The sequence below is a fragment of the Coregonus lavaretus genome (assembly GCF_964263955.1).
Source record: "Coregonus lavaretus genome assembly, chromosome: 10".
Taxonomy (NCBI): Eukaryota; Metazoa; Chordata; class Actinopteri; order Salmoniformes; family Salmonidae; genus Coregonus; species Coregonus lavaretus.
The window spans coordinates 50,484,277-50,507,628 of record NC_139997.1 but is presented as its reverse complement, the minus strand read 5'-3'; the positions used below and the strand labels follow the sequence as shown (position 1 = coordinate 50,507,628).

The window sequence follows — 23,352 nt, the reverse complement described above, 5'->3', positions numbered from 1 at the left end:
TTGCGCTATTTCTTATGTTTCTTCTTAAGCATAAAGTTACGAAGAAATTAGATTCTTGAAAATGTTCTTAATTCCAAAATAGCTAAACCCTTGTCTTAAACTCAGGGCAGTGAGAGAAAAATCTTATTAAAGCAATTGAACATATTGAATTAACTCAAACTTCATCTGAAAGTTTCAGTATTGATTATTTTAAACCCAAGAACATGTTTTAGAACAGTGATCTCAGTACAAAATATGCTAACATGACTGCCATTGCTAGCTAAATAACTAGCTAAAACGGTTGCCTGGTAACAAACATCTTAATAAGATTCGTAAGAAGATATTTGAAAAGCTCGTAAGAAAATCATAAAATCTTAAGATATTGTTGAGGAATCTTATTAACTTCTTTTTTTTTTCTTCTTAAGAAGCGTCTTAAGTTTTTGCGTAAGAAGTGTTTTGTGAATCTGGGCCCTGGTTATGAGAATTAACGTAGCAGGTTCTGAGAATTAGGTTAAAATGATGAAAAGGGTTGGCTAAAATTCAACACACATTCTTGTTGGGACATAAAATGTACCCCATCTAGCCATAGTCTGCTGAGTGATCCCAACTTCCTGTGCAAGAAGAGAAGTCTCGTCTATCTGTTGAGAAGTGTCTCACACGTTCATATAATCTCAGTGGCCTCACACGATTATCTTGACAAGTCCTACACCCGTAGTTGAACGGGTAACGGCCCCAATCATGGTCCTGTGATAGCTAACAAGTGGGCTAGCTAATTAACTTTTTGTTTTACCTGAAAGCCTGTGGCAAAGTCGCTCCGTTAACCAAACATCTCCCCTGCTAGCTAAACAGCTAGATAGCTAAGTAAGACGCAGCTAGCTATTCGACAACCAAGCATCTCTGCAGTATATTTTGATTACGGTCGGTGTCTATTTCAAGATGTCAAGTACGGGGTTCAGCTCTCAGAATGGGGCAGGAGGACCGCCGTACGCAAATGGTGAGTACTTTCGCCATTAGCTAGCTACCTTCTGTTCGCTTCATATCTAGCTAAACTAACGTTAACTAGATAGCAAGATAGGCTTTTATCCGACCTTACCTGACTTGGCTTGTTAGCAAGATGGCCAGCTTCCTACAGTAGCTTGCTGCCTTGCTAATAATGATGGCTGCTAGTGGGGGGCTAACTTTCTCTTACTCTTATCGAGACCACAAGTACACATGTTGTTCATATAGCTAGCTACGTTAGTTGGATAGCTATAAGTTAGAGCGTTGATTTCCCTAACTACGACAGCTAGCTAACATTTATCTGGCTTAGAATAGTCCGATAAATTAGCTAGCTAAACTTGGTTATGCATTAGACACTGACACTAAATGCAGTTAGCTGGCAATTCAAATCAAATTGTATTTGTCACATGCTTCGTAAACAACAGACCTGTGTAGACCAATGGTGTATATAAACCCTGGATTGCTGATACTATGTATTGGCCAATAAGAGGCTTTGAAGCCACCGGTCGGCCATATTGGCTCTCCTCAGAAAAGCAGTCCTCCATAGGCATGAATGGAATTCTACAGTATTTCGTTTAAATGTTTGTACACGTAATTTTTGTTGTAGTGGGGACAGTAACGTTAGTGCTGTAAAAATTATACTTTAAGGAATATTTGTATTTATTTGTATGTTTAGCTTACATAATATAATTTCAAAGTATGCATTAAGGTGTCTAATAGAAAAACGTGTCAAAAAGACATTTACACATTTATAAATACATATCTATAACATCCTAAATGTTTTTTACAAAGGTGTATAGGCATTTAGACAGGTTACCTTGCCGTTCTTGGGCACAGGGACTATGGTGGTCTGCTTGAAATGTTGTTATTACAGACTGGGTCAAGGAGAGGTTGAAAACGTCAGTGAAGACACTGGTCAGCGCATGCTCGGACTACACATCCTAGTAATCCGTCTGGCCCCACGTCCTTGTGAATGTTAACCTGTTTAAAGGTTTTACTCATATTTTATTGGTCTGACATTCCTCTCCCTGAATAGTCAAACATTTAATCTCCATAATAACTGATGTTTATGTACAGTTTGACAGCTGTTTTGTATCAATAATCTCAGGGGGGACCGTGAACCATCCAACTGAACTTAATCAGACACTTGCAGTCAAACTCAATCGTTGTTATTTGTACAGTAGTACTCATTATCTTTGTCCATAGATAACCCTCTGATCTCTGGTTTCGACCACAGCCCGACAAGTTCTTTATAGTGTTTGGCCTGGCTATTGATGACGTAAGTATGAAATACACAGAGAATCTCACTGACGGTAGACTGCCGATAGGTACTTATCACAGTGGGAGGCCGTTCCTTCTCTTGTTAGAACAAAAGCGGTACCTGCTGCGTGCCAACTCGGTAGCGACAAATCTGCCATTTCTACTTGTAGAATCGCAATGCTCGTCAGTGGCCAACAACTTTGACTTTAAACCAATCAGAGAGCACAAACCTCAATGTAGGGGAGCCAACAGGAGTGACAACAAAAATGACAAAATAAGGCATTTTCTCCCTACATCCACGGTTAAATATCATGATCTAGTCACACTTCATATGCAATGTAGGCTATGGGATGGTAGCTAGCTAAGTGCACAGATGCAATGCACACAACACTAAATACTTCCTCCAAGCTAGCCAACCACTGCAGCTAGTGTTGACATAATTAAATCCCAATGCATTAGTTTCCATGAAACAGCTGCCTGTGTTAGCTGCCGAATTAGTGCAGTGTCCTTAGCTAGCTAGCTATTCTAGCATAGCATATTCACTAGCTACAGTGCCTTCAGAAAGTATTCATACCCCTTGACTTATTCCACATTTTTTTACAGCGTGAATTAAAAATGGCTTAAACAGATTTTATTTTCTCACCCATCAACACACAATACCCCATAATGACAAAGTGAAAACATGTTTGTACACATTCTTGCAAATTAAATATAGAATAATCTCATTTACATAAGTATTCACAACCCTGAGTCAATACATGTTAGAATCACCTTTGGCAGCGATTTACAGATGTGAGTCTTTCTGGCTAAGTCTCTAAGAGCTTTGCACACCTGGATTGTACAATATTTTCCCATTCTTTTTAAAATTGTTCAAGCTCTGTCAAATTGGTAGTACATCATTGCTAGACAACCATTTTCAACTCTTGCCATAGATTTTCAAGCAGATTTAAGGCAAAACTGTAACTCAGCCACTCAGGAACTATCACGGTCTTCTTGGTAAGCAACTCTAGTGTAGATATGGCCTTTTTGTTTTAGGTTATTGTCCTGCTAAAGGGTGAATTCATCTCCCAGAGTCTGGCGGAAAGCAGACTGAACCAGGGTTTCCTCTAGGATTTTGCCTGTTCTTAGCAGCGTTTCTTTTTTATTCTGATAAACTCCCCAGTCCTTAACGATTACAAGCATATCCATAACATGATGCAGACACCACTATGCTTGAAAATATGTAGAGTGGTACTCTGTGGCCTCCAGAGTGGCGTAGTGCTTGAGGCGTCACTACAACCCTGGGTTCGATCCCAGGCTGTGTCACAGCCGGCCTTGACCGGGAGACCCATAAGCTGGCGCACAATTGGCCCAGCGTCGTCTGGGTTAGGGGAGGGTTTGGCCGGCCTGGATTTCCTTGTCCCATCGCGCTCTAGCGACTCCTTGTGGCGGGCCGGGCGCCTGCAAGCGGATTTCGGTCATCAGCTGTACGGCGTTTCCTCTGACACATTGGTGTGGCTGGCTTCCGGGTTAAGCGAGCAGTGTCAAGAAGCAGTGCGGCTTGGCAGGGTCGTGTTTCCCGAGTCCGTACAGGAGTTGCAGCGATGGGACAAGACTGTAACTACCAATTGGATATCACGAAATTGGGGAGAAAAAGGGGTAAAAAAGAGTGGTACTCCGTAATGTGTTGTATTGGATTTGCCCCAAACATATCTTTATATTCAGGACAAAAAGTTAATTGAGTTGTCACATTTTTTGCAGTATTACTTTAGTGCCTTGTTGCAAAAAGGATGCATGTTTTGGAGTATTTTTTATTCTGTATAGGCTTCCTTTTCACTCTGTCAATTAGGTTAGTATTGTGGAGTAACTATACTGGACAAAAATATAAAAGCAACATGATAAAGTGTTGGTACCATGTTTCATGAGCTGAAATAAAAGATCCCAGACATTTTCTATATGTACAAAAAGCTTATTTCTCTCATTCTGTGCACAAATTTGTTTACATCCCTGTTAGTGAGCATTTCTCCTTTGCCAAGATAATCCATCCACCTGACAGGTGTGGCATATCAAGAAGCTGATTAAACTGCATGATCATTAGGTGCACCTTGTGCTAGGGACAATAAAAGGCCACTCTAAAATGTGCAGTTTTGTCACACAACACCATGCCACAGATTTCTTAAATTGAGGGAGCATGCAGTTGGCATGCTGACTGCAGGAATGTTCACCAGAGCTGTTGCCAGAGAATTGAATGTTCATTTCTCTACCATAAGCTGCCTCCAACGTTGTTTTAGAGAATTTGGCAGTTCGTCCACCAGCCACAACCACAGACCACGTCTAACCATGCAAGCCCAGGACCTCCACATCCAGCTTCTTCACCTGTGGGATCATCTGAGACCAGCCACCCGGAGAGCTGATGAAACTGTGTATTTCTGTCTGTAATAATGCCTCTTTGTGTTGAAAAACTCATTCTGATTGGCTGGGCCTGGCTCCTCAGTCGGTGGACCTATGCCCTCCCAGGCCCACACATGGCTGCGCCTCTGCCCAGTCATGTGAAATCCATAGATTATGGCCTATATCATTTATTTCAATTGACTGATTTCCTTATATGAGCTGTAACTCCGCAAAATTGTTGCATGTTGCATTTGTTATTGTTCAGTATACAATGTTGTTTATCCATCCTCAGAATTCTCCTGTCACAGCCATTCAACTCTGTAACTGTTTTAAAGTCACCATTGGCCTCATGGTGAAATCCTTGAGCGGTTTCCTTCCTCTCCAGCAACTGAGTTAGGAAGGACGCCTGTATCTTTGTAGTGACTGGGTGTATTGATACACCATCCAAAGTGTAATTAATAACTTCACCATGCAAAAAACCTCACTGGTCTTTGTGGTTGAATCTGTGTTTGAAATGAATTGCTCTACTGAGGGACCTTACAGATAATTGTATGTGTGGGGTACAGAGATGAAGTAGTCATTCAAAAATCATGTTAAACACTATTGCACACGTAGTGAGTCCATGCAACGTATTATGTGACTTGTTAAGCAAATTTGTACTCCTGAATTTATTTAGGCTTGCCATAACAAAGGGGGTTAAATACTTATTGACTCAATACATTTTTGCTTTTAATTGTAAATTATTATTATTTTTAAATGCAAAAATACATAATTCCACTGACATTATGGGGTATTGTGACATCTCAATTTAATCAATTTTAAATTCAGGCTGTAACACAATTTCTTTGGGAAAAAGTCACGGTGTGAATACTTTCTGAAAGCACTGTATGTTGTGCTAGCCAGCGAATATGCTAGCTAGCTAGCTAGCTAGCTAGCTAAACATTTGGCTATGGGCTGGCACTGGCATTATGGGATTATGGAGACTGAATTAAATTGTTTCTAAATCATCTTGCTAGGTAGTCATCTAGCTGTGGCCATCTGGCTAGTATCAATAAGGGCTTTCTATAAAATAGCAACATTAGCACAGCTAGCTAGCGAAGATTGGAATCTAGACCATAGACTATGCAACACACACAGACATGCATTGCCAAACAACGCTACTGCCACCTTCTGGTTTGGAGTATTTTAGCAAGTCTGAGTGGCTGACAACCTTTAAGGTCTTTGCTGTGTGAACATGAGATTTTGGCAGGCAAACGTTTGACAATCCTATTAGTGTCTAAGCTATTATAAAACTCCCTAGGCTAGAGTTAATCTGGCCTTGATATTTTCCTTATCTCTGCATTAGAGGCAATTAAAAGCCTCTACTCCAACATTGGTCTTTGAACTCTGAAAAAACCGAGATGCTTCAAACATCCATCTTACTAACAGAATACAGAAAGCCTTCCATCAGTTCACTAAATTTTACTGTCCTATTCTGTTGGTAGCAAAAGCTAGCACTCAAGAGTTATTGTTCTTGCCAAAGTGGATTTAATATAGGCTGAATTCATCCTACTTCGCTTACTGTTTCCACTTTAAGACTATAGACCCTTGTTGCTGTACAGGATTTACTTCCTAGTGGTAAGAGTTTATCTTCATGTGTGACTCCTACACTTGCCTGGCGTGCTCATTTGCCTCGTCTTGCTCTTTAATTGGCTGAGCAGTTGGTAGTTGGCCCAGGCCAGGTTCACTGTGATTGGAGGAAGCCCTCAACATGACTGCTGTGGCCGGCTGGCGGCTTCATTTTGGAGATTTCCCCGGCACTGCCCAGAAAGACTGGGATTATGGGTTTTTGTCTTCGCCATTGAGAAGTTGTTTTCTAATCAGTCTGTTCCTCTCTGTTCACACTCACTGTCAATAAAGGAGCAGCATGCTTTAAATCCAGGTGAGGAGATGATATCCTCCTCTGTAAGTGTGTTTAGTAATGTGATTGCTTTGTCAGTCTGTCCACAGATAGACTTCAGACCTCCAAAATAAGGAAAACTATTTAAATCCTAATTTCCCTTACTGCATTTAGCCTAATATTTCTGCTGCGGTCAACGTCATCTAGCCCAAATCCCCCTTCAGAGCCACAAACTGTTGTAGGCCTAGTCCATCAATACTGCCATGCAGTTCAAAGTGTAGTAATGAAACATTGGTTGTAGAGTGAGATTCTTTTCATCTGTGTTATTAACTGGTATGCAAATGAGGCAGTCAGCTATTATTGATGGAGTTTGTTTTGCATGGCCCAGTGCCCTGGGGGTGGACATGTCACTTATGGACCAATGTAATGGTCTAAAATGTACAAACTCCGCCCACCCGGTGCACTGGGCCATGCAAATTTGACCTCTTAGTTTTTAATGCAGACTATAGGGACATTCACATGGGATGTCAGAGTATGGTACTTGTCTTAAGTCAAACTGGCCTGGAATCATCTAACCTCCTGTTATCATGATCCTGTCTTCCAGGTCCCTCACAGAATCCAGTAGCACTGAAGCCACCGGGACCGGGTTACAACATGGCCCACCAGACTCCATACAACCCAATGCAGGCCAAGAGCCCTATGCCGCCCGGCCTTGGACTCTATAACTCTGGTCCCTACCAGCCCATCCCACCAGTCAGCTCTTACCAGTCCCTTCCAGGTCAGCCCATGTTAAACAGGCCTCCTATGGGACCTCCTCAGCCCATGACCCCTCCTCAGTCTGCCAGCCCTGGCCCAGGCCCCAGGATGCCCCCAGCGCAGGCCACCCCTCCTCCACCTGTGTCTGCTAACAACTACCAGTACCCCCCAGCCTGGCAGTATGGGGGGCCTCCACCGATGGGGGCGCCTCCTCCTATGGCCATTCCTCCCCTTGGGCCTGTGGCTAATCACGTGACCTCCTCGCCCAGCTTGGCACCACCCCAGGCCTCCTCGGCAGGGTACAGCGCAGCCCCTCCTCCTGTCTTCCACAACGCCATGCAACCCCTGGGGCCTCCCACCTCCCTCCACGGATACACCCAGCAAGGTAAAACACAGTGCGGGAGGGAGCAGTACAAAGGCTGCATGATTAACACACTGTTACATATTCTACAGCAGTTTGTTTCTACGATGAAAAACACTTTGTTGAAAAACCTTTAGATATTATTATGACATTGACCTGTTGTTTTGACTGTGTAATGACACTCCAGATCGGGATTAACAACAGTGAAATGCTAGGTCACTATGATTTCAAAGGGACGCACTGGTGGTGGTCTAGTCAAATATATTTTTTAGAACTAACACAAGATAGACCACAGCCTGTTGTTTCCAATGGGAAAAAATGTATCATAGTTGGCAAAACAAGCAAGGAGGTGGACAGAGCCAAGCACTAGCTAGCAAGATCCTATTGGCGAGTTCTAGCATGTATTTTTATATTTTCAGTTAGGGAATGCCTACTATGTGAAGTGCACATGTCCAATAACTCTATTCGCCCTTGCACTCCTTCTAAACAACGCAATTGTTTTTAAATTTGGCAAAGGGTAAAGTCTACAAAACTTAGTCCACTCTGTTCGTAACAGATTATAGTTTTGTGAACAGCGCTGTATTGAGATCAAATGTTTCATTGATGAGAAAATTAGCAGGACGTCAGCCAAAATCAATCTCTCTCCATCTTCTCCCACTGCCGGCCACTGGGCTTCCTCTCATCACAATATTTGGTGGTGAGTGGAAATGCCAACCGGATGCTTCAGATTTATACATCCAGTGAAACATCTGGCTCATTGTTCTTTCGGTGGTCTAGCTAACTGATGTTGAAAGTGGACATTGCCCCCTGCTCCCGTTCCCTCATGAACAGATCAGATTGGCTGCACATATCCTTCTGGTGAAGTTACTGAAACTCTCATTTCCAGAGTTCTGAGACAGTTTAGTCACTACTTACCACCGCTGTAGCGGTATTTGTGGTGTGTGGCTTATGTTTGGTCAGAAGCCATCCGTGATTCATGATCAAAGCCATTATCGCATTATGCAACAACAATGTGGTGTAAGAAATATCACAGTCTGGCTGACACCATACTCGAAGTCTACTTGACTTCAGAGTCTGGAAAGGCTCCTTTGGCACGATGCGTCGATAATGAAAGGGGCTGTGCTTTTTTACTGATTGGTTCGTCTCTGTCTTTTCTCACCCAAACACCCCCCGTGGACAGCCATGTGCAGCCCCTGAGCGCCGCCCCCTTCCAATACAACTGTTGGATTTTCAAATCCAAATGAGGTCTTGACTCCCCAGGGGAAGAGAACTAGTTTGAGAGAACCGATCAAAGCTCACATCAATTTTTGAGCGAATATTGCACCAACAAACTGACTCCTGTCCAGACCAGTGTGCGACAGATCTCCCACGCTGTGTACCACTTGAGTCGCGTCAGCCAGGCTAACGTTATCACTGTCAACAAGGATGACTCCTTGATGACTGATTTAACATGATTCACTCTAATCTGTCCAGTTTACTATTTTCATTCAAGTTGATGTGATGATGACTGAATATTTATTCACACTCGCAATCTCTGAATGACCGATCTTTGCGGTTGGAAGCAGCATCAAAGATTGCTCTCATTTGGAATGGCCCAGTGTAGTCTCTGTAGTCACTAGAGGTGTTTCTTCCAGGTCACTGACATTAGCTAGCTCTGGGTCAGCAGCATTGGCTGTTGTCAGACTGGTCACTTCCAGTGTAGGGTTATAATGCTACTCACCTCGGGCCGTTTTCCCTCTTATGAAGGATAGTCCTCTTATACCCCATGTCTTATAGGTTACATTGTCATGATGTATAGTTGCCAGTTTTATTGTCTTAGGTTATCCTTGACCACAGCCATTGTACGGTGTGATGTCTGGGCTGGCAGCACAATACTATGTAGGTGCCATTTCTGTATTATACCATTGTTTGGTTGACAAGGTGTTGTTGGACAAGGTTTGATGTGATGGGGGTTGTGATAGGATACTGTATAAGAGATATGTAATATGTGTAGCTAATGATCCTAAATGATGTGACGTTGAACTGTTGTTGTTGTCCAGGCTCTGCCCCTCCTCCGATGAACCCCATGGCGGCTCCTCACTCATACCAGCCAGGTATGAGAGCACCTTACGGCCCCCCACCCTCTATGAGACCCACCCCACCCCCTACTGGACCACCCATGGGCAATGCCACCCCTCCCCTTGGCCCCAAGACTGATGGTAAGGACATATCAGTTCTGGTGCCGTATTCATAAAAGGTCTGAGTAGGAGTGCTGATCCTAGTTTGTTTACCTTACTCTTTTAAGCATTTATTTTTTTGTGGCTTTGTTGTTGTAAATGGTATCTACTTTTTTTGGGGGGGGGGGGGGGGGTGTATCTGAGTAGTGGGACTAGCTCCAACAGCCACCCCTTTGGGTCTCATTGCCTTCTCTTTCTTCCCACCATGCCAGCTCAGTGTGGGGGTGATGCTAGTGATGATGCTCCTCACACTGAGTACGAGAACCAGGAGAATGATATTGAGTGTCCAGGTGTGGTTTCGTCACTATCAGTGTGTTGTGTCCCCTGTGCATTTTTGCTGACGATCACGTTTGATCCATTGTCTTCTATTAGATTATTAACATGGTTTCGCAAGGAACAAAAGGCCTAGAGAACTTCCATGGATATTTCAGATATCATCTGTTTACATTTGACACTTTCAAAGTCTGTCTTTGTCTATTTTGGTCGTGATGAGTATCTATTTATCACATTGTGTCTTTCTGTCTGTCGTTGTGACTGTGAATTAGGTACATTGAATGCGCAATTCATATGTTCTCAACCCTGTGGCAATGAAACAAAGTACAACCACAACTGACCTGAAACATAACACAAACAACATGTATGCTAATTACTAAGTTTTCCCAAAACATTTGGGCAACACTTTTTCCCCATAAACTAAACATACAGATTGTGCCTTTTTAAGTGCTTACACAAAAGTAGTGTAATGTTTTTATTTAATTTTTTATACATCTTATTCTGACCGAATCTGGAATCTTTGCACTGTGACAGGAAACATGCCCACACCTGGTAATGGCGCTCAAGTTCCCAACAGCTTTGATCACTTGGAGACGGGCCCTAAAATGAGTAAGTCCTCTACTACATCGTAGTTTCATCAGAAATGAATGACTAATATAACATTTTAGTCCCCTAGATGTACTGCTAGCAACACTCAGAACTGACATGAGGCCTGTTTTGGTGCTTGTCCCTATAGCTGGCCCACTCCCGCCCCAGCAGCCGGGCCCCCCTGCTCGACACATGGGTCTGTCCTACCCCTCTCTACCCCCGGGGTATCAGAACACCTCCGCACCCCCTAATGCCTCTACCATGCACCATCCCATGCAGCCCTCGACGCAGCCTTACAGCCATGCGCCTCAGCCATACCAGCAGGTAAGCGACCAGACTTTGCTCTCTATGCTTTGTCAAACCAAATCCAAGACTTAAAGTGACAGCGTTTTAACTACTTTGCAGATATGAAACGGACAATGATAATATCAGTAAAAGATATAAAATTCCCAGTTTATGCTTCAAAACCAACTTTCTAAGATGTTTTAAAAATAGGTTATATTTGACTCAATTCCAGGAAGTACAGTAAGGTGTTGTAGGCAGAATAAATGGATGCAGTTATAGATGGATAGTAGTCCAAAAAATATTGCTATCAAGTTGTAAATCACAGCTGGCCTGGTACATTGTCTGCTGCCTCCACCCATTCAGGATGCACTGTTTCTAAAACTAAGGCTGGGAATGTCAATACAATCAAACTAGCAAGGGCAATGATCACAAGTCAGTCATAACGTGGCTAATAGGCTAGCGCACATGTCAAACACCAGGACCGCGGACTGAATAGGACACACAAGCGAGTATAAATGAGTTAACAGTTGAGATCTACTTTATGAAATTACACCTGAGGCGCTGCATCGGTGAATTCCACTTCAATTGCGCGCCTTTCATGTGTCCCCTTTACAGCGTGCAGCAGAGGGAAAGTGTACAGACACATGCCACAGTCCTAGCTAGGCTACTAAAATGTTGCTGTCTGGCTTCAGTTTTTAAAGCTTGACAATGAATAACCAAAAAACGAAACCTGCAACAAAACAACATGCAAATAAGAAACATGTAGGCCTATTACAACATTTAAGCAGTAGCCTAGGCTTGGTACTCAACTACAATACATTTTGAGTGCACTATACAGCAGTCCTGCATTGAACCGCACCGGTGATCCATGCAGTGCAATAAAAAAATAAAATAAACATGTTTAAATGTTGCAACAAACCTATAGCTACATTTTTTTTATTTGGAGTTACTAAATACTTTTTGATTAGGGCCGCAGCATATTATGCACATCTGCAAGCATAGCAGCAAAGGCTGGGCAGATATGATCTCTTTTAGTTTTAATATATTAAAATGCTATGTACAGCATCCTATAAGTGGACATTTATAAAGGGCCATATTTTTTCTAATAAAACAATGGGCAGTTTGGGTCACAGTTGCTCTTTTTTTAAACATGGTATATGTCTGGCCTGCAAATTCATAGTTTTTTCAATATGGACCATGCGCTGATTGAGTTTGACACCCCTGGGATAGTGTATCTATTTAGCAAGTTAAAAACACGGAGCCTAACGTTAGCTGCTGGGAGGATGTCATGTCATTGGAGGAGTGGGTGAGTGACCAACCTTTTCCCCTCATCGTTTTTCAGTGGCTACATACAGCTCGAGAGGCAGGTGTCATTTGGTTAGCTAGAAAGAAATGTGAATCGCTTTCCTAGCTAGCTAGCTATGCTGAGCTCGAACGACTGTTAACCACAGTTAGCATATGTCTTAGTTGCATATCAAATATATTTGGCATCGTTCAAATGGGCGGGCAGGCATCAAAACGTAGGTTGTTACAAGCATGGATTGGCAGGCAAGCTGCTGAAGGACGAGCAGGCTATTATTCCCAGTTTTTTCAGTGCAATTTTGACAGCCAACTACCTTTTTTATTTTATTTATTTATTTTTTGTTGAGAATCTGATGTTTCCTTGTTAGATTTTAGCTTATCGCTCTGGCTAGCATTAGTTGTTGATCTTGTTGTTGATGTGCATAGGCAACTGGGGGAGAGAGCCTACCTTTTCATGGTTGTTTGATCAATAGGACTGTGAAGTTCCCAAATGTAACAGGACTCCCGTGGTATTTACATATTTGCAGAAATCCATTCATGTGTATTTTGTGGCTTTTGGTGAATGCGTTCTAATGATCTAAAGTCGCGCTGTTGCTACTGCCTGTAAACACACAGTCCAGTTCAAAGTGATTGATGGCAGGCCCGTGTTGCAAATGGCTTATTTGCATATAGGCCTACTGTATCTCTGATTGGCTATGGCGCACCGGTCTGCATAGACTCTGTTCCTGGACAAGACAGATGTTTTTATTAGTTTTTATTTACTGCAGTGTCTATTAATTGTTCAAACGCACTGCCGCTTTCCCACTCTATATTGCTATAGAATTTTCACAAATGCCTTGCTAAACAAAATTCCCAAACATTCTGTGAATTTATGAAAATGTGAAAATGACCATATCTAAGTGCTCGTGTGTCAAAAAATAAAGGCTTTTCTTCCTGAATGTTGAAATAGGACATGCATAGACTGAAATATTGAAACTTACCAGGGATACATCCCACGTGCACTACTTTCTGATCCCCCAAGGGTGCACCCAAGTTAAGTGCTGCCTCATTCATTGTAGTCACCACTTTACTGTCCTATGTTTCCTCCCCAGCCCTCTGCAGGTCCAGCCCAACTGAGCCCCTCCTTGGCTGGGTTGAGTCTGCAGTCCCAGACCCCAGAGGCCCTGAGGGTGGTCAACCTGCTGCAGGAGAGGAACCTGCTCCCTCCGGGCCCAGTCACCCCTCCTACGCCCTGCCTTCCCCAGGACCTGCAGAAAATCAACTGCCACCCAGAGTGAGTAGTAGTTTGTCTGGCATTGTTTCTCAATGTCAACTCCCATCACAATGTTGAATATTGTGTGTTAATGTGCTTGAACTTGGCCCTACATGTAGATAATATGTACTGGTTCTGACCTGTTGTGCATCTCCCTCCTTTCACTACAGTGTCTTCCGGAGTACCCTGACCAGCATCCCCCAGACCCAGTCTCTGTTAAACAAAGCCAAACTCCCACTCGGCTTGCTCCTCCACCCCTTCAAAGATCTCTCGGTAAGACATTGACCACTCCCTCCCAACATGCAAAACACGCCCAACCTTCAGTAGAATCTTCCTTCTACCCATCCCACTTCTAGTAAAAGATCAAAGGATCATATAGTCTAGAATAATTATGTTCAATCTACGCATCTATGATCATGTCTGAAATGTAATTTTATGTTTAAGATTTGTGTGAAACTTGGCATTGATGATTGTCATAGGACATGTTAGGCTATCTTAATGTTTCTCTGTGCACTGCAGCAACTAGCTGTATTGTAAGTTTAAATTATTCAAGAGCTGATATCATTAAAATGTGTGCACTAATCCCAGATTGCCCCTTTTTTTTATTGTTTGGTTTGTTTGTACACTGCAGCAACTGCCTGTGGTCACCTCCAGCACTATAGTGAGGTGTCGCTCCTGCAGGACGTATATCAACCCCTTTGTGACCTTCCTGGACCAGAGGAGATGGAAGTGTAACCTGTGCTACCGGGTCAACGATGGTGAGGACCACAGCCACCAAGCTCATCTCAAATGACGCCCTATTCCCATATATTGCACTACTTTTGACCACATTCAATGTTCATTATTTCATTAAACACTCAAATTATGTTTTGAGAAGTTAGGCTGGTCTGAAGCTGAAAAAGAAAAAGAAAGGAAATTCACATGAGCACCACAAGGACTACCTTGACCCATGCTCTACCAAGGTTTTCCAGCACGCCGCTTTGACCTAAACGTCCAGAATATCATTAACCTGATGATAATAGTGATGATGGACAAGGACAAGCCTGGTGCTGCTCTTTTCTGACTGTGATGATAACCGCCATCTTTGTGTTTGGTGTAGTGCCAGAGGAGTTCATGTACAACCCAGTCAGCAGATCGTACGGAGAGCCACACAAAAGACCTGAGGTCCAGAATGCCACCATCGAGTTCATCGCACCCTCAGAATACATGGTAAATACACATTATATAGTCTTTTTAAGATTGATTGTCTATTTAAAGCAAATCTTTGCATGTTATTCTGCCTAAAAATATATATATATATGTTGAATGTTGCTCCCTTTAATCAGCTAATAAAATGCAGATGAAATTAGCTGTATGCTACTGCTGCTGTCTTCATAAAGTGATTCCATCAGGCTTTATGACACGCTTACATTTTTTATAATTTACTGGCGTTTATCCAGGAAACATTTACATGTTTTGTGTCCGCGTGTTTGTGTTAATCTATGTATTGATGGTGTGAAACCTGTCATCCTCAGCTGAGACCCCCCCAGCCTGCTGTTTACCTCATCGTGCTGGACGTATCCCATAATGCTGTGGAAACAGGATACCTAGATGTCGTCTGTCAGTCACTGCTAGAGAACATCAATGCGTATGTATGATTAACGTCACCACTGAAACACTGACAAAAAAGCTGATTAGGCCTTTGCAGCATGGTCAGTTTACTTATGTTCTGGGCTTAATGAACTAAAAACATTTTCCTGAAGTTTTAGTCAAGAAAACTCACTAGCTTTTAAGTGTTGTTTCGTCTCCAATAACCCCCAAATAATGTAGCTTTTAACTAAAAATAAAGTGTCCTGTGACTGTCTGCTGAACAAGTCCTTCTGCATGCATGTCTGTGTTCCAGGCTCCCTGGGGACTCGAGGACAAAGATTGGCTTCATCACATTTGACAGCACCATCCACTTCTACAACCTCCAGGAAACCCTGTCCCAACCACAAATGCTCATAGTCTCCGACATCGAAGGTGAGAGTACATTTAAAAATATATATTTTTTCATTTGCTGGAGCTCTTTAAATTGCATTGTGTTTGTGTTCCTTTTGTGTGTTCTATTTGTTGCTGTTTATTTTTGTCTTATGATAAAAACAAGGAGACTAATTCACTACCTAGAAATGATCAAATACTTTAAGAGGTCAAAATAGTCTAATGGTCTTCTATGCTGTCTTTTCTTTTTCTCCAGATATATTTTTACCAACACCAGACAGCCTTTTAGTGAACCTCAATGAATGCAAGGAGGTAAGGAGCTAATATTCCTCTGAGACGGGCTGATACAAAATGTAAAACGAAAAGGTTACCACTCAAATCTGGCAGACTACTCACCACATTGCATGAATGCATCAAGACACACTCACATTGGGTCACTTAGTTTTGCCTAAACCTCTCTTTAGCTCTGTTTTGCATTACGAAACTTTATGTAAATGTCTTTTTATTTGTGCAGCTGGTGCAGGATCTGCTGAAGAGCTTGCCCCAGATGTTTGGCAAGACCATGGAGACGCAGTCTGCTTTGGGCCCGGCCCTGCAGGCAGCGTTCAAGCTGCTGTCGCCCACCGGGGGGCGTGTGTCCGTCTTCCAGACCCAGTTGCCCAGCCTGGGTGTGGGGGCCCTCAAGTCCAGAGAGGACCCCAACCAGAGGGCTTCAGCCAAGGTAGAGACCAGAGAGAGCCAGGGTCACACTGGTTTATACATTGTGCATCTGAAATTGCACCCTATAGGTCCCATATGTAGGGAATAGTGTGCCATTTGGAACGCGCCCAAGGTCTATTTAATTACCTGGTAAAGAGAAGTTGTGTGCACACCTGTTGTGCAGTGGCGGTTGAAACTTGATAACTTCAATACCTAAGATAGGGTTTCAGACATTTTCTTCAGCATAATATACCCACTTTTTTTTGTTTTTTTTTTGTTTACAATTGTCTGTGGTGCACATTGTGTTGTGTGGTGGTTCCCCAGGATATCCAGCACCTGTCTCCTGCCACAGACTTCTATAAGAAGCTGGCCCTGGACTGTTCAGGACAGCAGGTGGCTGTAGACCTGTTCCTACTGAGCTCCCAGTACTGTGACCTGGCCTCTTTAGGTGAGTGGTGCTGTCTGCCGCATACATCTGCATTACAATGTGTGATTATTTACAAAGTTATCTTATTCCACAAGCAATCAGTGCTTTGTGCATGTCTCTGATGTATGTACAGTATGTGTATGTTGCTGTATATGTCTTGCTGGTGACAAATCAAATTTCCCCTTGTGGGATTAATCATGTTTATTCAAATGCCAGAAAATGACTCTTCATATAGAACATCATCCTCTGGCTGGATTCATGTGTAATCTCTGCTTCATCTTCTCTTTCCTCCCGTCAGGTTGCATATCCAGGTACTCAGCGGGAAGTGTGTACTACTACCCCTCCTACCACCAGCAGCACAACCCAGCTGGGGTAGAGTGCTTCCAGAAGGATCTCAAGAGGTACCTCACCCGCAAGATCGGCTTCGAGGCTGTCATGAGGATACGCTGCACTAAAGGTAAGAAGTAACTTTGTGCACTATGCTGATTTTATTGTATTATGTGATATTTCATGTGAAAGCAGCAGCACTTTAATTGTCTGAGACAAGTTTCCCTTTCGGGGACAATACATCTTATCAATCAATTCAATCAATTTTATTTTATATAGCCCTTCTTACATCAGCTAATATCTCGAAGTGCTGTACAGAAACCCAGCCTAAAACCCAAACAGCTAGTAATGCAGGTGTAGAAGCACGGTGGCTAGGAAAAACTCCCTAGAAAGGCGAAAACCTAGGAAGAAACCTAGAGAGGAACCAGGCTATGAGGGGTGGCCAGTCCTCTTCTGGCTGTGCCGGGTGGAGATTATAACAGAACCATGCCAAGATGTTCAAAAATGTTCATAAGTGACATTTTTGAACATCTTATTGTATCTTAAATCTGTGTGTAAAGTATTTGCTGAAGGAAATCTCAAAATGCTCATTGATTTAAGGATACTGTTAACCCTTTAAACTTGGTGTTGTGTTCCAGTAGGTTTCTGTATCTGGGAGGAAAAACTGTCGGTTAAAATGTATTTAACTCAAATCTCTCTGACCCACTTCTATATCTATTTTGCATGTTGATTATTGTGAAAATAATGTTAAACTCTTACCCCTTAACCTCCGTGTAGGTTTGTCCATCCACACGTTCCATGGGAACTTCTTTGTGCGCTCCACGGACCTGCTGTCCCTGCCCAACGTGAACCCAGACGCAGGCTTCGCTGTGCAGATGTCCATTGAAGAGAACCTGGTGGACATGCAATCGGTCTCCTTCCAGGCTGCGTTGCTCTACACGTCCAGCAAAGGTATACTGTCTGGAGCTGCTGTGGTGGGCTGGGGGACTCTGAGATAGTATAGGGGGGCTTTACCAAAAAGTCATTATTTTTGTGGGATTTACTTGGTTTAGACTCACTCTGTACGTCCCAAATAGCACCCTATTACATACATAGTGCACTACTTTTTACCAGGACTCAAAAGGCTCTGCAAACATTATAAACAATGTAAACATTTTCTTTCTGAACTGCAATGTAGTTTATTTTTATTTGTTTCCTTGACAAATGTTATATTTCAGATGTATACACATTGTAATTCTGAAACAATAACTTGTTGCTTGGTGTTGTATTTCTACAGGAGAGAGAAGGATCAGAGTCCACACCATGTGTTTGCCTGTTGTCAACTCCCTGTCCGACATCTTTGCTGGGGCTGATGTCCAGGCCATCACTGGTCTGCTGGCTAGCATGGGTAGGTAGTTTGTTGGTATTTGTGTGGTTATTAAAGGCATGTTTATTTCCATCACGGTGAAGTCCTTAGTGTGTCCCATCATCCTGTGATCATTTAATGTCACATAGTGAGAACAGGCTTGTCATCCCCACAGTACCATAGCTGCCTAAAGTGCATGGACAGATGGTCATAAGTGATATCAGATGGTTGCCTGGTTACCCGTGACCTTTGAGGAATCCAAGTGGCAAAATCAAACTGACTGTAGACTAATCTTCAGATAGTGTATTGATGGTTTTACTAGGTCTATTCAGTCACTGATGAAATGTTATTCTTCTAAAGAACCTACTGTAATATGAGGTACTATTATTATTGATAGTTTACCCTGATTATAAAGCAACAATAAATTATTGAACCCAATGGTTGCTCTTTGTAATGAAGGCCATGACTACAAACATGTACTGTACATTCATGTAACTTGTGAATCACAATCCCTGAGACAAAAACGTAGCTGAGTTTTGAATTCAGTTTCTTGTTCCTGACGTGTGTCTCCTCTCTCTCTCTCCAGCTGTGGATCGCTCAGTGACGGCCAGTTTGAGTGACGCCAGGGATGCGATGACCAACGCGTCCATCGACTCTCTGACGTCCTACCGCACCTCTGTACTCACCATCCAGCAGCCTGGCTTGCTGGCCCCCGCCTGCCTCAGGCTGTTCCCCCTCTACATCCTGGCCCTGCTCAAACAGGTACACTATCCACCCACTCTCTCCCTGGCTAGTCCACTGGCAGTCTACGGCTTCGTCCCAAATGGCATCCTGTTCCCATAGGGCTCTAGTCAAAAGAAGTGCACCATATAGGGAATAAGATGCTATTTGGGACGAAACCTACCTCCCACCAAAGAGAGGCTATTCCTGTAGTTCTATTACAACTCGGCATGGCTTAAGTCTTGGAACAGAAACCAGCTTCAAAACACCATAAGAAATCTAGTCAGTCATATAAACTGACAACGTAAGACCCAGCTACCGCTATTGGCTTGGGTCTCTCCTTCGTGCTTTGCTCATGTTGTTTTTGTTCTCTGTGACCCACAGAAAGCCTTCCGAACGGGTACAAGCACCAGGCTGGACGACCGTGTGTTTGCCATGTGTCAGCTGAAGTACCAGCCCCTGGCATACGTCATGCTGATGATCCACCCAGCGCTGTACCGCGTGGACGATCTGACTGACGAGGTGAGGGCTAGGGGAAACCCTGATGTTCACACACCACATGGCCAGAGCATAGATAATACTAATAATAAGAGAAGCTATATTTTCTTGTAGTGTTATAGTTTCTTGTTATATTTTATTACGTCTTATACACTCGGATGATTTAAAAATGATGTAACACATACACTACATGACCTCTTCTTTGAAGGCTTTCCACTAGACGTTAGAACATTGCTGCGGGGACTTGCTTCCATTCAGCCACAAGAGCATAAGTGAGGTTGGGCGATTAGGCCTGGCTCGCAGTCGGCGTTCCAATTCATCCCAAAGGTGTTCGATGGGGTTGAGGTCAGGGTTCTGTGCAGGCCAGTCAAGTTCTTCCACACCGATCTCGACAAACCATTTCTGTATGGACCTCACTTTATGCACGGGGGCATTGTCACGCTGAAACAGGAAAGGGCCTTCCCCAAACTGTTGCCACAAAGTTGGAAGCACAGAATCGTCTAGAACGTCATTGTATGCTGTAGCGTTAAGATTTCCCTTCACTGGAACTAAGGGGCCTAGCCAAAACCATGAAAAACAGCCCCAGACCATTATTCCTCCTCCACCAAACTTTACAGTTGGCACTATGCATTGGGGCAGGTAGCGTTCTCCTGGCATCCGCCAAACCCAGATTCGCCAGATGGTGAAGCGTGATTCATCACTCCAGAGAAACCCATTTCATGAAGCTCCCGACAAGCAGGTCTTGTGCTGACGTTGCTTTCAGAGGCAGTTTGGAACTCGGTAGTGAATGTTGCAACCAAGGACAGACTATTTTTTTTATGCGCTTCAGCATTTGGCGGTCCCGTTCTGTGAGCTTGTGTGGCCTACCACTTCACAGCTGAGCCTATAGCGGGGCAGAAATTTGACAAATTGACTTGTTGGAAAGGTGGCATCCTGTGATGGTGCCACGTTGAAAGTCACGGAGCTCTTCAGTAAGGCCATTCTACTGCAAATGTTTGTCTATGGAGATTGCATGGCGGTGCTCGGTTTTATACAGCCGAATCCACTAATTTGAAGGGGTTAACTCAGCTTCTCCCCTCCTCTTTTCCTCTCCCTACACCCCTCCACAGGGAGCTCTGAACATCATTGAGCGCACCATCCCCCAGCCCAGAGTCCAGCAGTTGTCTGTGGAGAAGCTGAGCAGAGAGGGGGCCTTCCTCATGGACGCTGGCTCGGTTAGTAGCATGACCATGATGATGCATTTATGTGTTAGGGACAGATACAATTAAAACATTGACACATGAATAATCAAGTCTGATGCATTGCTCCATCATGCTTTGGCTTGCGCTCATTTACATGATGATGCTGATTTTATTGAGGAATGTTTTTCTGTCATTTGGGGTACAACCTAGATAGTGTTGCATATCTATCTACAGTGGATTTTTCTGAAGAAATGGACAGATGGACAACATGAACACAGTGTTGACTGACTTCTCCTTTCTCCATCAGGTGATCTATCTCTGGATTGGAAGAAACTGCAACCCCAACTTCCTCACACAAGTCCTGGGGGTCCCAAACTACGCTGCTTTGTCTCAGAACATGGTGAGGAACCTAAACACCAGCTCCCCTTTTCACTGTCTCTCTGAGCCCAGCTCCACTGCTCCTGTCAAGGTTCTGTATCGCTCACCAGGACCTCTGTGTATTATACTGTATTTAAATGTGGTAGTTGTATCTCGTTTGACTTGCATCGTATCTACAGTATTTATGTTGCACTAAATATAGTGCTGTTTAAATGAGATGCACAACAGATTTCCTGAAAGGGGCACCATAAAGATATTATTATTTTATTATAATAATGTGTTGAATCTCCTAGAACATGCTCCCAGAGTTGGACACTGCAGAGTCCCAGAGAACCAGAGCGTTCGTTGGCTGGCTGAGGGAACAGAGGCCCTTTTTCCCCATCCTGCATGTCATCAGGTAGGCAGTAGGAACAGTGGTGTGACTTTACTAGATGAGAGCACTGGGAGAGTTCAGAGGCAATGTCTGCGTTCCAAATGGCACCCTATTCCCCTTATCATTCACTACTTTTGACCAGGGCCGTTGAGCTCTGGTCAAAAGTAGTGTACTGCATAGGGAATAAGGGGCAATTTGGGTTACAATGTTTGATGTTTGCCTTGGGTAAACAAAGCCCAAAATAGAATGAATAGTATTTAGAGCAGGTTGAACTCATTGACAACGTGTTGACAGCCTACGGAGAGTTTTGCTGACCTGTCAAACAGCTCAGAGGGCAATTCTGCAAGAGACGATGAGTAAATGTTGTGGATCCAACCTTCCTTTTCTGTTCCCTTTCAGGGATGAGAGCCCACTGAAAGCCAGCTTTTTGCAGAACATGATAGAGGATCGGACAGAGTCGGCCTTGTCTTACTATGAGTTTTTACTCCATGTTCAACAGCAAGTCTCCAAGTAAACCCAGCGTATGGAGTCAGTCAGTCCTGGGAACATTGACAGGACATGCATCTGTGTGTGTGAACGAACGGTGGGAACTTGTCAGGGACTGCTGCCTCACAGCATCTTCGGTTGTGGCTCACTATTTTTGTGTCTATCATTGCCTTTCCTGAAGATTGCCCCCATCCGCAGACTTTTTTTCAAACAAATCAAACTTTGTGTGGTAAGCAGGACATGAACAGAGGCGACTAGGCAAGGTCTGATTTCGCTGCTGGTTTGACTATCCAGCTGGAACAGCTTGTCGAAACCAGGGAATCCATGATACGATATGTACGTCGATGATTGAAGAAATCAGTGTTTATTCTCAAAGAACAATGCTTTCTAAGAGAGATCTTTTCATATACAGTTCTGGCTATGGATGTGAAGTCTTTTGTTCAAAAGCATAGTTGTATTTGCTAATAAAAGAATATATGTATCATGCTAAAGGCCATGTTGGAGTATCGTCTGCCCTGTTATTATTGGATGTTACTGTTATTATTGGATGTCATCTTGAGCATAAGAATACAGTATCTCTGCTACAATGATAATAATAATCTACCGATTTGGTGAAGAAGGACAGATGTGTGCTTTTATTTTGGTTATTGTCGAACAAATCTCTAGGCTTAATGCAAAGGCATAAATGTAGACGTTTGAAGGTGAACTAACCTTGTTATAATTTACTGCCTTTTGAATGTTGTTGACTAAGCAATGCAATGCTGTCTCATGTCTTGGGTCTGGTCTGTCCTTCAAAGACTCTCACTCACCCTTTCTCTCTTTCTCAGTCTCCTCTCACTTCTCATGGACATTCTATACACCTCCTGAAGACGACGTTTGTTTAATATGAGAATCCCAATCTGATTAAATCCTCTAATTGCCTTCTATGGTAACTTACGTTTTATTATTAAACCTCTGTTTAAATACAGATACTATATATGAAATATTTTAATATAAAAGGATATGGGAAATTCTTTAACACAGACATAAAGCCATCGTGATCTTTTAATCATGCTTATTGATACTTGTATATTGAAAAGACTACATAATGGTAAAGAATTGTTGATTTTAGTATGAACATATTAAGGTGAAATGACGCTAAGAAAATAAAATGTTTTGAAATTTTTAAACCTAGTTGTGGTTTGTCATGAATGAGCAGGGTACGATTAACATGGATGTTGTCTCGAATGGTATGCCTTCTCATCCAAGACCCTTGTATTCTGTTATCTTGATCATATTCAACCTAAGAGACGGCTAGAAAATTCCACTGTGATAATTAGTGTGAATAGCAATACGAACTTATCAAAATGTTATTTTCTGATGCAAAGTGAAGATACAATATCACATCTTAGAAATAATGAAGGAATAAATAGTGAATGTAAAGATGCCATTCTTATTGA

The 23,352-nt window shown here is 43.0% G+C and overlaps 1 protein-coding gene across 2 annotated transcripts; it reads left to right on the top strand.

The window, feature by feature from the left end:
• Positions 1 to 601: 601 nt before the first annotated feature.
• LOC311136516 (protein transport protein Sec24A-like) lies at positions 602 to 23,086 on the top strand. Of its 2 annotated transcripts, XM_084170668.1 has the most exons (24): positions 602 to 973; positions 7,092 to 7,628; positions 9,644 to 9,802; positions 10,033 to 10,110; positions 10,628 to 10,702; positions 10,830 to 11,005; positions 13,360 to 13,541; positions 13,691 to 13,793; positions 14,152 to 14,278; positions 14,620 to 14,729; positions 15,035 to 15,147; positions 15,403 to 15,521; positions 15,736 to 15,791; positions 15,994 to 16,200; positions 16,503 to 16,626; positions 16,904 to 17,062; positions 17,710 to 17,883; positions 18,209 to 18,319; positions 18,864 to 19,039; positions 19,382 to 19,519; positions 20,605 to 20,709; positions 20,984 to 21,076; positions 21,348 to 21,451; positions 21,827 to 23,086. In XM_084170668.1, the coding sequence occupies exons 1-24, from the start codon at positions 916 to 918 to the stop codon at positions 21,939 to 21,941; spliced, it is 3,399 nt and encodes a 1,132-aa protein (XP_084026794.1). In that variant the 5' UTR covers positions 602 to 915; the 3' UTR covers positions 21,942 to 23,086. The 2 variants fall into 2 exon arrangements, with proteins under 2 accessions (XP_084026794.1, XP_084026795.1); XM_084170669.1 differs by lacking the exon at positions 10,033 to 10,110.
• The last annotated feature ends 266 nt before the right edge of the window (positions 23,087 to 23,352 follow it).